The following is a 13,425-nucleotide window of genomic DNA, read 5'->3' as shown; positions in this document are numbered from 1 at the left end:
CTAATACAATTGCGATGTGGGAATTAATGCGTTATTCATGACCGTGTTCATTCCTGCTTTGCGACTAAGGGTAAAATATTGCAACCGGTAAATTATTACCACAATCCTGATTACGTTGATTATAAAATTGCAGTATTAAGACCCTGTTATGCTTTTTTTTAATGGGTGCGATATTAATTTATTTTAAACAGAGATTGATGTATTTAGGCCTATGTGTCTTTAGTGATTCTGGAATATGCATGATGCAGAAATAAGAAAAATGGCCCTGGATGAAGGGTTTGTAAAAGTTCAACTAAACACTTTTTGATTTGAACTTTAAATGTTCATAATTGAGACCAAACTCTGCAAGTTACCTCCAGCAGCTATCGGTGCTTCCTCCTAACTGCAAATCTGGTGCAAAACTTATTCACTATTAAACATGATGCTATTTTTACACAGTCCCTACACGTTCCAATTTAGCAACATGTATCATTTAAGAAAACATTATATTACACTAAGATTTTTCAATTTCAGTTTTGTTGTGTACAAGGCATATCTATGCAGGCCTGCTAAGAAACAAACGCACATGGATTTCTTTATACCTTAAATTAAAACCACCTGGTGCTTCATAGTAAAAATTCATTCTTATGGTAATGTCAGATGATGCTATAAAAATAATCTATTTTTAAGCAAGCTGATCAGATGTCTGTAATCTCTATTTAAATTAGTTTGTAGGATATAATAAAACATGGCATTCTTATTTTTTTCTCTATGGCCTGCCTAGGTAAGGAACGTGTATTTAATAAAACCGGCGATTTGGAAGCTGACATCACATATTCATATACTTGTAGTAAACAAGAGAGGAATGAAACACTGATAAGGAAAGGTAGCGTGTTAGGACAGCATCACTGAAATGATAACACAATGAAACACGGAAGAAACATGTTAAGCAGTAGAGAATTGGGAGAGAATTAGAAGATGATGGTGACTATAAAAGATACCGTCTTAGCATCAAGGTCAGCAGTAATGTTGGCACTCTTCACTTCAGTGGTATCAGGCTCCTAAGACGCAGCAAATAGAAGGAGGCAAAGCAGCTGTTAGCAAAGCATACTTTAAGCCAAGTTCACAATAAAGTGAGCCATTGTATAAGGCTAAACATTTTCACGCTTTCTTTTCTGATGTTAACAGGCTTATACAGTAAGAACGCACCACCTTGTGGATAATATTCAGATGTTCTGCTGTAATGGATTGGCCAATAAGAAAATATGTGGGTTTTATTATTTTTGTTGCATTGATTTAAAAAAAAAAAAAAAAAGAGAATATTAATTAACTTACTCATAAAAAGAGCATCAATTATAATATGTTGGTATGTCCAGTGACATTGTAAGAATCATTTTTAATATACTTTATCACTCACCGTTTCTATTGTATATATTTAGAAACATCAGTGAAAGTGTGGTAAGTGGTGATAAAAAATACTTGTCACTTCTGGCATTGCAGAGGAACAAGCTCAAAACGTATTGCTCTATCTTTTCATAAAACGAATAATGTCCCCTTCTGTTACAATTTGCCAGCCATTATTTTTCTGGCAGAAACAAAAGCACTTGCCTCCGGACATAATATTAATTTCAAGCAAAATGGCACTCATTAGTTTTCAATGTTTTTATACAGTATATTGATGGGGTTTATAATTGCAATCTATATTTCCCCTTCAACATACAATATGTACAAGAAATTGAACACTGATTTTTGAATGAAACAAATGTAGCTTCTAATAGAGATGTGCAAATGTGTTTGCAAATATTTCACTAAGACTAACAAGGCTAAAAAAAAATAATCCATCTTTTATGCTGCAGGAATTGGCAATATTTCACAACACCTACATATCCAGACCCTGAAATATAGGGAGAGGAGAGAGAGAACATGGGGAGGGATACCTGTCAACACTCTGTGAAAATACTCCAATGTAAATATGCAAATATGCCTATTTTGGTGTGTTTACAGGTATGTCTTCTTGTGTTATATAGAGGTGTGCTCTCTACTAAATAGTTTCTGTCTCCAGCACAAGTCCTATTTCAGGGCTTGGATTAAATAGTCAAATATTGCTTTACCAATTTGGGTGGAAACAAAAACATTTTGCACGTTTTTATGCATGAATCGCAAACTTGGGCAAAAATGTCTCACATCTCTAGTTTCTAGTTGGGCGGGACATTGTGTTTCCTTATTTCTAAGGTCCCTGCAGCATTAAGAATATTGCAATGTTTATCATAAGATTGACATCTTAGATATTTATTCCATTTAATTAGAATATGAATTGTGGTCCCATTTCGACAATATAGTCCAGAGCAGCCATTTGGACGTTTTTTGGACAAAAATCCCCACCAACTTCAATGGCCCAAATGGTCACTTTGCACCAAAAAGAATGAGGCCCTAACTTGTACCGCGTTAACAACTATTGCAAGATATAGCAACTGCTTGCCATGCCATTTCTGTACTATTATCACTACATAATTCTACATAAAATGGCCATGCTAAATAATGTCATAACATTATCAGGCATTATCAAGTACAAATATTAGATAAAGTACCACATTAAGTATGTGGTGGTAAGCCATAAAACACGTCACCACCCATTCTAGTAAGCTGTCTTAGACCCCTAAAAGTTGCCCTATGGCTTAGCACCACTTTATAAAAAATGGTCCAAAAGGTCATGCAACATCCAAGGTGCATACAGATGATGCACATTGTTGTAATATAGGAATTAAACACAGCGCAAAAAGTAGTCACAGGCTTGCTTAGCTATGAAAGTACACACGTGCTCTTGAAATGACCTAATTTATAAAACCTAATCTATACATTTGAAGATCTTTATATATATATATATATATATATATATATATATATATATATATATATATATATGTGTAGCCCCGGTCCCCGGCGGCTCCTAGAGACCCCTAGAGACCGGCTGCTTCCAAAGGTGGGGGCCGGAGCAGGGAGCGGTTCGAGCCTTAGGAGGCTCGGCGGCGCACCCGGCTAGCGGGGGCCGCCATTGTGGTTGCGCGCGTATGAGGCGTGATAGCGCATGCGCGGATGAGGCAAGGGAGTTGCGGTGGCCATTGACGAGTTGCGCATGCGCAGTGCTGTCGCGCACGCGACCCCAATGTAGGAATAGCCTCCACGGGACTACAACTCCCAGGAGGCTAAGGGGGGAAGGTACCAGGTGCCCCAGATTGGCCAATAGGGCTGGAGGATTACCCTGCCGGGAGAAGAGATACATTTCGCGGGGTTTTGAGGAGAGGAGCAGTTGGCGCAAGGAGAAGCTAGGGGAAGGAGGTAGGGTGCAGGAGTCAGTGACTCCCTGCATTAGGCCAGAAGCCTCCAAGGCCCGAGATAGCCCTGAGTCACCCAGTAGTGTGCGTTGTGTCAGAGACAGGCCCCAGGTTAGGGACCCTGCCCCTTACTATCCAGATCAGTTAGGGACCCAGCAGACGCTGTGCATCCATCCAGAGGTTTAGGCTCAGACCTTCGCTGTCGCTGCAGCAGCCATCCGGGTGGGATCGCCCCGGACGGTAGTTCCTGTATAAAGCCGACATCAGGATCCTTTGTGAAGTTCCTTGGCAGGCCCGGGCACCGGAGTGCCCGGCAGGTAATCAACAAGTGCACCAACGAGTCATATCATATTCACACGGGACATAGTGGCTGCACAGTCACACATATCTATCTCACTTGAGGGTGGGGTAATACTGTGTGGGGTTACTGGACACGGGGTGGGATCACCCGGTGGAGGAGGGGAGTTAGCGGCCTGCGAGACGCAGTAGATAGTGTCTCCTCTAGGGAGGGACACCTGTTGATATATGTGCATATGCTATACAGTAAAGTCATCGGTTGTTTTACATACGGTGTGTGGAGTGATATATATAGTTTTCCTGCGAGGAACCACTCCCCCTCTGGTGGGAGCCATCGCAGGTGGAGGCGCTGCACCAAGTACGAGGTTATTCATATTGTCATACGTGCCCCAGGCTCTCCGTGGCGGAGGCTTAGGCCTCCTGTGAGCCTAACAGGTAAAGCACCACACTGGGTAATGCATATAGATCCCCTCACTTACACCCATCTGCGATTCGGGGGGGGGGGGTATATGGGTTACATATATATATATATATATTAGTCATATAATTAAAGATCTTCAAATGTATAGATTAGGTTTTATAAATTAGGTAATTTCAAGAGTATATATATAGTTTTATCACATGTGGTAATATTTGAAACCCCAAATGATTGATGTACAATAAAAATGCCACATGTAAAAGTGTATAAATATTGTTTTGTTTCTAGTGCAGCTAGAGCAATGATCCTCAACTACTGTAGTAGTTCAACCTTCTGCTGCCTGGGACTTCCTCCTTCCACCTCTCTTGCATTCTAATACATTTAAAATAAAGCAGCTATCACCTATATTTCCAAACACCAATGTTATCTATTATCACCTTAATCTTTAATCGATGTATTAGACTCTCATTACTACATAATTACATGTAATTGTATTCTTCCCCCTTTCAATGTTATGTTTTTATTAGATCATTCTAACGCTGTGCTGTGATGTCTATATATCTTTTCATATTAGTACTTCTGTACCTTTTTAATGGATCTACCTCATTACTATAACATTTATCTGTATATGACTTTCTTACAACTGAAATATTGCTCATTTTATTTACCTACTCCAATTTCTTCTACTTGATTTGTATATACAGTACAGTATTTCTATCAGGTGTTTTCCTTCCCAATGTTCGCACGTTACAGTTTTTGTAACTTCCTCATTAGTCCTAACCAGACATTAAAAAAGTTATGGTGGATAAAAAAAAGTGATGAAAAACTTCCTCAGTACAGTGTACAGTAAATAAATATACCACTTGTGGTGCATTTGCATTTCTCAGACAGGTCAGCAACCCTGTCTTTCCCCATTATCACTTAGCAAACAATGCTTTCACTGCAGCCAGAGATTCTGGGTAATGACATGTAAACGAGCACACAGTGACTCACTCTTTACTTTTTATCCATTTTAACATGGACCCCATAAGCTTATGCCTGCTGTATTACACATTGTCATTAGTTCTAATCCTCTTTACACTGACTCCATGTGTTGCCTGCCCTAGCATAACTTTTCTATGCAAACGCTTGTTTTTTATATTAGGGGAAATGTAGAGAAACTTAATATGGAGTTGGTTACACATTCTGCTTAACTTGTTGTCCTCTTTCTCAGAAAGGAGAATACATACAGTAGGTCGTGCTGAATGTCTGTGTGAGAGAACAATATAATGGTGAAGTGACTCTCATTTCTACACCATGAGTTGCATGGTAGTTTGGAATCTGATTTAACTGCAACCCCGACAGTGCTGGTGGGGCTGGCAACTAATTACAATACAGCATTAAAGGGCTTAAACACTAAGTACATGTGAGTTTCTGCCAGCAATATAATTGAGATATCATTTATGAGTATTGAGTAATAAATAAGATCAAAGAGAAAGAAAAAAAATGTATTGAGTAATAATTGTTTTTATATGAGGTCCAGTGTGGAAAAGCACAGATGAACATTAAAAAGGTTATTATAAATTGCCTTGTTTAATTTTCACCTTATAAACATTTTCTTTCTAGAATAATTAAATGCAATGAATTCAAGTTTCTTAATTATATTATAAAAATGATGTACACCTACTGTATATTTGATGATAGGTTGTATGCAATATAAGCTTTATAAGTATAATACCTAGTGTTTTCAAATGATCCCAAGGTCACGGTCAATTTCTTAAAGTAAAAATAAATACTTACGGTAGGTGGAATGGGAGGTAAGGGAGGGAAAGACTTTGGCGAAGTAGTTGAATCAACTTTGTCTTCTTCAAGGCCAGGTTTAGGTAGGACTAATGCTTGTGTTGCATTTCTGTCTCTATCACCTTCTTCCACGTGATGGGATCTGTCTGGCAACAGAGTTGGGCACTGTCCAATATCGGCATTCTCGAACGATACATGCTGAGCAAAATCCATTGGCCTAGGAAGATAGAACTTAATAAATTGCACAATTGCATACTTTTTATTTGTTTAAAGAACTGTGCTCGCATTTGTGAGACACTATCAAGTCCTGTAGAGGGTTCGTGATAAGGAAGGTGTCCATGTCCATGTCCATTTGAGAACTAGAACCTGCAAGCGTGTTAGTCAAACAATAACTTCCCTGGAGAATCACTGAAAAGAGGCCAGTATTGGAGAGGTATTTTCTATACAGTTTTGTTTTCATGTGTTTAAAGTGCATATATTGCACACTATACATACCATTCACCAAAGTGGCCATTTTGTAACCGGTATGAATTATAGGGGATCTAAAACACCCTGCCTCTCTCGCTCTCCTTGAAATCTCTCCCTCTGTTTCCCTGCGTCTCCGCATATCTCCCCAACAGAGCTGGCTGGTGAGTGACGTGGTTGCCCATATATGGATATACACATATTAGGCCATCCAGCGTCACTGACAGGAGCAGGCTCTGTAATGGGGAGATGCAGGGAGGCCCAGAGGAAGGTGTGGAGACTCAGGGAGGCACAGACTGCCTCAGGGAGGCAGGGAGGACAGCACGGAGACGCAGGGACATGCATGGAGGGAGGCGCAGAGATGCAGGGAGAAACAGAGGGATATGCACAAAGGGAGGTTCAGAGATGCAGGGAGGCAATTAGAGAGCAGGTTAGTCAGAAGCATAGCCACCGACAGGTGGAGAACCTGTCCTGGTCCTGGTGGCTGTTGGGGGCATGGACAGCCGGAGCTGGAAGTTTGGCATGGACAGTAGTCAGGCTCAACTTCTGCTTCTGGCTGCTGGGCATCTGCCACCGGGCCCCAGTTCTTCCCAGCTGCTGCAGGTCTCACGCTCCCGTAGGTAGGTGCGCGCCGGAAGCTGGCCCGAACTTCCCCAAGGTAAGTGTATTATTTTTTGTATTTTGTGGGGTGGGCTATTATTATGAGTTGGGTAATGTGTATATTGTGTGTGTGCATGGGAGTATTATACTGTGTGTATTGTGTGTGGGGGGCATATTATATTGTGTATATTGTGTGTGTGCGTGTGGGGGGGGGTATTATATTGTGTATAGTGTGTGTGTGTGTGTGTGTGTGTGTGTGTGTGTGTGTGTGTGTGTGTGTGTGTGTGTGTGTGGCAGTGGCATTATATTGTGTATGTGAGGGGGTATTATATTGTGTATATTGTGTGTGGTGGGGGTATTATATTGTGTATATTATGTGGGGGTATTATATTGTGTGTGGGGGGAGTATATTGTTGGAGGGTATATTGTGGGGGTGTTATATGGTGTATATTGTTCGGGAGTATTATTGTGGGGGTGGAATTGTATAGGTATCGGGCGGGGGGGTGGGATTGTAATTGTGTATGTGGGGCGGGGGAAATTGTGTGCATGTGTGGGTGGGTGCGGGGGGAATGAGTGTGAAGGGGGATTGAGGGAGTGGGATTGAGTAAGAGGGGGTCATTGACTGATAGCGGAGGGGGAAGAGTGAGGAGAGGGGGTCTAAGACAGGAGTAGGTGGGGGAGTGAGAGGGGACAGGTGGGAGAGATGCAAAGTGATGGGGGGAGAGTGAGTGAGGAAGAGAAGGGGAAAGTGTAAGAGACAGATGGGCAGAGAAAAATGCATGGAGAGAGGGGAGAATAAAGGGGGATTAGAGCGAGGAGCTGTGAAAGAGGGGGGGGGGGGGGGGGCTCTCATGGTTTCCGACAAGGAGAGGTGGGGGGAGCGAATACCTGTAAGAATAAAAATCGACTTTCACCCCTGCCTAGGAGCGCCCTGACTGTAGGCTGCTCGAGCAATACAATGTAAATAATCTTTTGTCTTACACAGCATTAATAAGCAGATTCCATATGCATCCTTCAAATGGTGGTATGTTCTTGAACATGGCAAATTGTACTTCAGGCGAGGTTCCACCCACAAATAGCTTTTTAACATTTATGGACTGGCTTCCAGTCAATTTCAACGTGTGGGCTTTATCTTCATCCACCTGAACGGTAAATATGCTGAAAGGAAACACAATAAACAGGATTTCCAATTTAGTGATGGAATCAGGATGGTACAGTACGTTTGAATCTATTTTATTGACAGTGTGAGGAAACAAACTGCTTAAATCAGGGGTGTCAAACATAAGGCCAGTGAGCACTTGTGTCCCGCCTGGAGAGCAGGACAAAGGGGGTCCTGCAGGAGGCGGCAGTTCCTTGCAGTTTTTTTGTGGAGAGCTGGCTGCAGCAGGAACTGTGGAGAGGCTTGCTGGGCCAATAGTAAGGCCTGACTTGCCCTTGCTGTGTTACTGCTGAAGCAACCATGTGTTCTCTACTCAGACAAGGTTGTAAAAATGGAGGGGGGGGGGGGAGAGCGGTGTAAAAACAGAGGGAGATGGGGGAATGGGGAGAAAGAGATATGGGGGAGAGAGAGATTTATTTATAATTGTATTTATTTATAAAAATTTGTTACCAGGAAGTAATACATTGAGAATTACCTCTCGTTTTCAAGTATGTCCTGGGCATAGAGTTTTAAAAAATACATGGTTACATTGGGAGAGATGGGAGAGAGAGAGGGGGGATGAGGGAGAGAGAGAGAGATGGGGGAGAGTGGGGTTGGGGAGGGAGAGAGAGATGGGGGAGAGAGGGGTTGGGGAGAGAGAATGAGAATGAGAGAGAGAGAGAATGAGAGGGAGAGAGAGAGAATGAGAGAGAGAGAGAGAGAGAGAGAGAGAGAGAGAGAGAATGAGAGAGAATGAGAGAGAATGATAATGAGAGAGAGAGTGAGAATGAGAATGAGAGAGAGCGTGAGAGTGAGAATGAGAATGAGAATATGAATGAATGGTGAGAGAGAGAGAGGGGATGTGGGGGGAGAGAAAGGGGCTGAGGAAGAGAGGGGGGTTGATACTGCGGCCGAGTCTTGCAATCAGATGCAAGAATTGTCCCCCCAGCTATTCTGAGTTTGACACCCCTAGTTTAAACCAACCAGCACTATGGGAGCTCTAGATCAGGTTCTATACTAGATATTTTCTCACATAGAAGGGATATAAAATAAGTAAAATAAACACTACCACAACCGATTTGCAGTCTATTCTATTTAAAAAAAAAAAAAAGTAAATGGAGATACAGTAGGACATTAAGTTAGCTTAGGAACCTAAATGATGTTATCAGAAAATACTAGCTGTAATGCTATTTATTTATCTGTTTTGTATGAAACACATACTTCAGATGATAGTGAAACAGCTTTGGCATAGTACTGGCCTTGCATTGTATTGCTAAGTAACATGATTAGACTCTGCGGGTTTAAAAACACAGTGGGGGACACATCCGCTTGGATTTTTTTATATCCTGGTCCAAGCTGTTTCCCTTCTTGTTCAGAGAGAGATCAACACTTTTGAAAACTCTCCTTGCAGAACTCAAAAAGAGACACAGGCTGAATTAAAATTGTGATCAATTTATCTTTTGAAGGAAATAAAAACACCATGGGTAACCTCAGGCAAGTAATTACATTGTTCTCTATACAAGGTGTTCAGTTAAACTAAAATGTTTATTAAATGAGAATGTATTCATTTAGTACAGTATGTTTAACACGTGTATGCAAAGAATGTTTTACAGAGAGAGGGTTGTCTTACAGTTAAAAACATGAAAGTAGGCCATGCCATTTTAGGACTAACTGCTGCCTACATTTTGTCAAATATACTTTTAATTCTATTGATTCTCAGTCCCAAACTGCCCTTTTCCGTGTGCTGATTTGAGCAACTAATAAAAGTGCAATTATAATAATGATAGCTATTTAACATACTGCATTAGTAATATACTAGTTAATTCTTTTATACACAATGGCTCAGCTCCACAAAGCTCCTTTATTTACTTAATGAGGTGTTAACCCAAGTTATCCCTCAACAACATGTGGAGGAGCACCTGTGCACAAAAAGAAGCACACCTGGGATATATGCTAATATAATATGCAAAGTATATTTTAATTACTTCTATTCGCATATTTCCCAGGTGTGCTCCTCTCTCTCCCACCAACCCTCTTGACTCCCCTATCCCCCCCACCCCCCTGTGCTTTCCTGAATTTCATAAACTTTTGTGTGTGTGTGAGAGGGAGATGGAGAATGAGAGAGAGAATGAGAGAGAGAGAGAGAGAGAGAGAATGAGAGAGAGAGAATGAGAGGGACAAAAAGAGAATGGGTGAGATTTAGTAAGTGGTGGTCCAGAAAGTGTATTTCTACATGTGTAGCCCGAAGATGTGGGTCTTGCCTGTGCAACCAAATAGCAGATACTCTAAATGTATGCAGCCATATAGCCCCTGGCTACTAAAATCATTTGCCCTAGGTGCTGTCTGTTTTAATATAATCCAGCAGTGCTAGGGTTAAGCCCTCTTACACATGACCTGCATGTGAGTTGTCTCTTAAGAGAGACACTAAGTAACAATCTGCAGGTGCAGCTCTAGTGGCAGTTGGAGTCTCATGTTAGGCACAGATCGGACAGGATGCTACGCGACATCACTCTTTGAGGCTAGTGGATGACAGTTGTCACACTAGAAACTGCTTGTGGCGGCAAACTACAGCATTGATGCTGCAACATTTTGCCGCCATAACCCGAATTGAAATCTGAGGCTGCTGTCGCGTCACGTCAGCTGGTTCAGCCAATAAAGGCGAACTAGCTCTGTGACGTGTTCGCCATGCCCCCCGCCACGCCCCCAAATGCAGCGACCCAACTCCTGCAGTTTGAGCACAGATCGCTGGGCTGCAGGAGTGCGCGGTGGAGGCGCACACACAAGCGTGCGGATGTAGCAGCCAGTCTGAGTTAGGCCTTAGGGGGGTGGGCTTACTCTGCCAATCAAGCTCAGGTACTGGGGTGGAGGGATTAAACCCTCCCCAGGTTTAAAAGGTGGGGGCACCTCCCTAGTTCCCAGTTCCCCCCTGGGGAGTGCTAGTGCAGAGAGAGTTCCCTCTGGGGAATGAAGAGCATATGCCAATCCCCTCCGGGGATTGGGTGTTCCTGTTCTGCACTTCTAGGGATGCAGAATACTGTTCCAGTCTTGCCCTTAGTGGGGTAAGGAAGCCTAGACTAGCCCAGGAGCCTCAAGCTCCTGGGGGCCTAGTCATGTCATGTGCAGGGAGGGAAGGTGCCCCAGGCACAGGAGGAAGACCAGAGCTAAAGTTATGTTCCTGTTGGAAGTTGTAACCTGTTGAAGTTATCCCTGTTATATTGTAAACTGGCTACAATAAACCCCTGCTGCATGGACATGGCATCCAGCGTGATTTGTCCCTTGCTATGGATGTTCCTGTGGGGATCAACCCCTGTCTCTGGCAGGTGCCCTGCAGGATGGAGGCGCTGCACCCTGCTGAAAGAACTGAAGAGGTCCCCAATCTCACCTTCCATCACAGAGCACTCTGCCTTCTGTGAGCCTACAGTTGAGCACCATCCCACCAGAATACCCAAGTACCATCAAATCTCACTTAGGGGGGGATAGGGGTATTACACTTACAAACTCAGGCAAGCTGTCAAATAATCTGTTGTGGCTACTCCCATACATATTGCATCTACTGAAAACTTTGTCCTCTAGCAGTTTGTTTTGACGTCTGTCTCTCTTTGCTTGTAAAATGTGAATTAGTCATTCTGAATGAAGCCGTGAATGAAAGGATAGTGTGCCTGAACGGCAGGATTTTTAAAGACTAGAAATTAGGGGAACTTTTAGAATCAAAGAAGCAACTAATGACAGGTGCACAGAGAGGGAGACAAAGCTGTTATTCCCTATAGATGCCCTGTTTTGAAATGTGGCTTGATGGACTCTATGATCTAGCCAGGTATTGGCAGTTGTTATATTCTTGTGATTCAGGTCATACAGTACTAATGAGTGTTATTGCCACTGTTGTAATGAATGCCATATAAGTATCATAACACTTGTTCATGTGACAAACAATGCCACATTCTACTTATTGCAGGCTTTAGTTGTAAAAGAAACACTATGCCAAAAGCTCGCATAATTCTTGCTCTTAGGTACTTACTTTTTAGTTCTGTCTATCCGAATAGAATGTTCTTGGCCATCATGGAATTCTCCTGTCTCAGGTTTGATGGTGATTCGACTAGACTCTTTAACTCCTGAGATGTGAACTTCCACCCGACCCTTATTGAGGAGGACCGCATAGAAAACCTGTAAAAGGCAGAGTATACCAATTATGTATGTATATTTGTAAATCTTTATTTATATAGTGTCATTCACGTACAGACATATAGCAGTTTACAGCAGTAATGCACGTGCCATAGTATTATAACACATAATGGGAATAAGCGCTTCAAACATAAAACAATAGGAAAAGGAGTCCCTGCCCCGAAGAGCTTACAATCAAAGTGGTAAGTGGGGAGAATTTACAGAAAGAAGGGGGGTGTTCTGGAAAGTACGACGGCAAGGGGCCAAGTTCAGTGCACACGAGATGTATAGTCTCAGCCAACGCAGCTGCCCATATGCTTTGTTAAAGAGGTGAGTTTTAAGAAAGGTCCTGAACATGGAGAGATTGTGCCAGTTGAATATTGAGTGAAAGGACATTACAGAGGTGTGGGGCAGTGAGTGAGAAATATTTTAGGTGGGAGAGGTCTTTCAGAATGCAAGAGCTGGGCAGGCGGTAGTGAGAAATTAGGGCTGAGATGTAAGGATTAGCACACGAGTGTATGGGCCTTATTCAGAAAGCCTCGATAAGGCCCTTATCGAGCACTTATCGCCCAAAATGGGTACTCCGATTCAGATAGCCTCGATAAGTGCTCGATAACGGCCTGTATCGACGCAAAATTTTATCGCTATCCGAAATTCGCCGACTGAGCAGCGATCAGCCGCTTATCGACCATTTTCGGAGGGTTGATAAACTCGCGCGATTCAGAGACCCGCGAGTCGGCTGTCGCGGCCCATCGCAGCCCTAAAAGGCGTTCTTCTCCCCAAATCCAATTTACCACACATTTTTTGGTCAATTGGTGGGGAGATGCCTCGATGAGCAGCGATGTGTCGGGACTTAGAAAAAATCAGGCCCCTTTCCTGCCTCGGATTGATGCCGGGGGTCTCCGGAGCTGATATCCATTAATAGCAGCTCCGGACCCCCCCGGCATGCATCCGAGGCAGGAAACATGCATGTACAGCAACTTCATTACCTTAGTGGCTAACCGCTAAGGCAATGAAGGGGTTAAACACCCGTGCCAGGCTTACTGTAAGAAACATACAATACAATACAGTGGCTAACGGGGGTGGGTGAAGGGGGAATTTGGCCCTTAGTGGCTGTTTAGGCCTTGCGGGGGAGTTGCGGGGGGAGTTAACCCCTTCATTACCTTAGTGGTTAATACCGCTAAGGTAATACAGGGGTTAACCCAACTGCTACCCACCCGCAAGGTCTAAACACCCATCCTTAGGGCTAATACCCCCTT

The 13,425-nt window shown here is 42.9% G+C and overlaps 1 protein-coding gene across 4 annotated transcripts in view; it reads right to left on the bottom strand.

The window, feature by feature from the left end:
- The window catches only part of LAMA2 (laminin subunit alpha 2), a 736,088-nt gene that overhangs the window by 28,593 nt on the left and 694,070 nt on the right, over positions 1–13,425 (bottom strand). For 3 of the 4 annotated variants that reach the window (XM_075597283.1, XM_075597285.1, XM_075597286.1), the window contains 4 exons: positions 12,024–12,169; positions 7,852–8,028; positions 5,806–6,022; positions 981–1,040 (listed from right to left, as the gene is read on the bottom strand). In XM_075597283.1, coding sequence (XP_075453398.1) covers positions 981–1,040; positions 5,806–6,022; positions 7,852–8,028; positions 12,024–12,169 — 600 coding nt within the window. The remainder of the gene's footprint in view (positions 1–980; positions 1,041–5,805; positions 6,023–7,851; positions 8,029–12,023; positions 12,170–13,425) is intronic. The other variant, XM_075597284.1, reaches the window with a different exon arrangement.

This window comes from Ascaphus truei, chromosome 4 (assembly GCF_040206685.1).
Source record: "Ascaphus truei isolate aAscTru1 chromosome 4, aAscTru1.hap1, whole genome shotgun sequence".
Classification (NCBI taxonomy): domain Eukaryota; kingdom Metazoa; phylum Chordata; class Amphibia; order Anura; family Ascaphidae; genus Ascaphus; species Ascaphus truei.
Note: the sequence above shows the minus strand (reverse complement) of the source record. Positions and strands in the feature narration are given on the sequence as shown.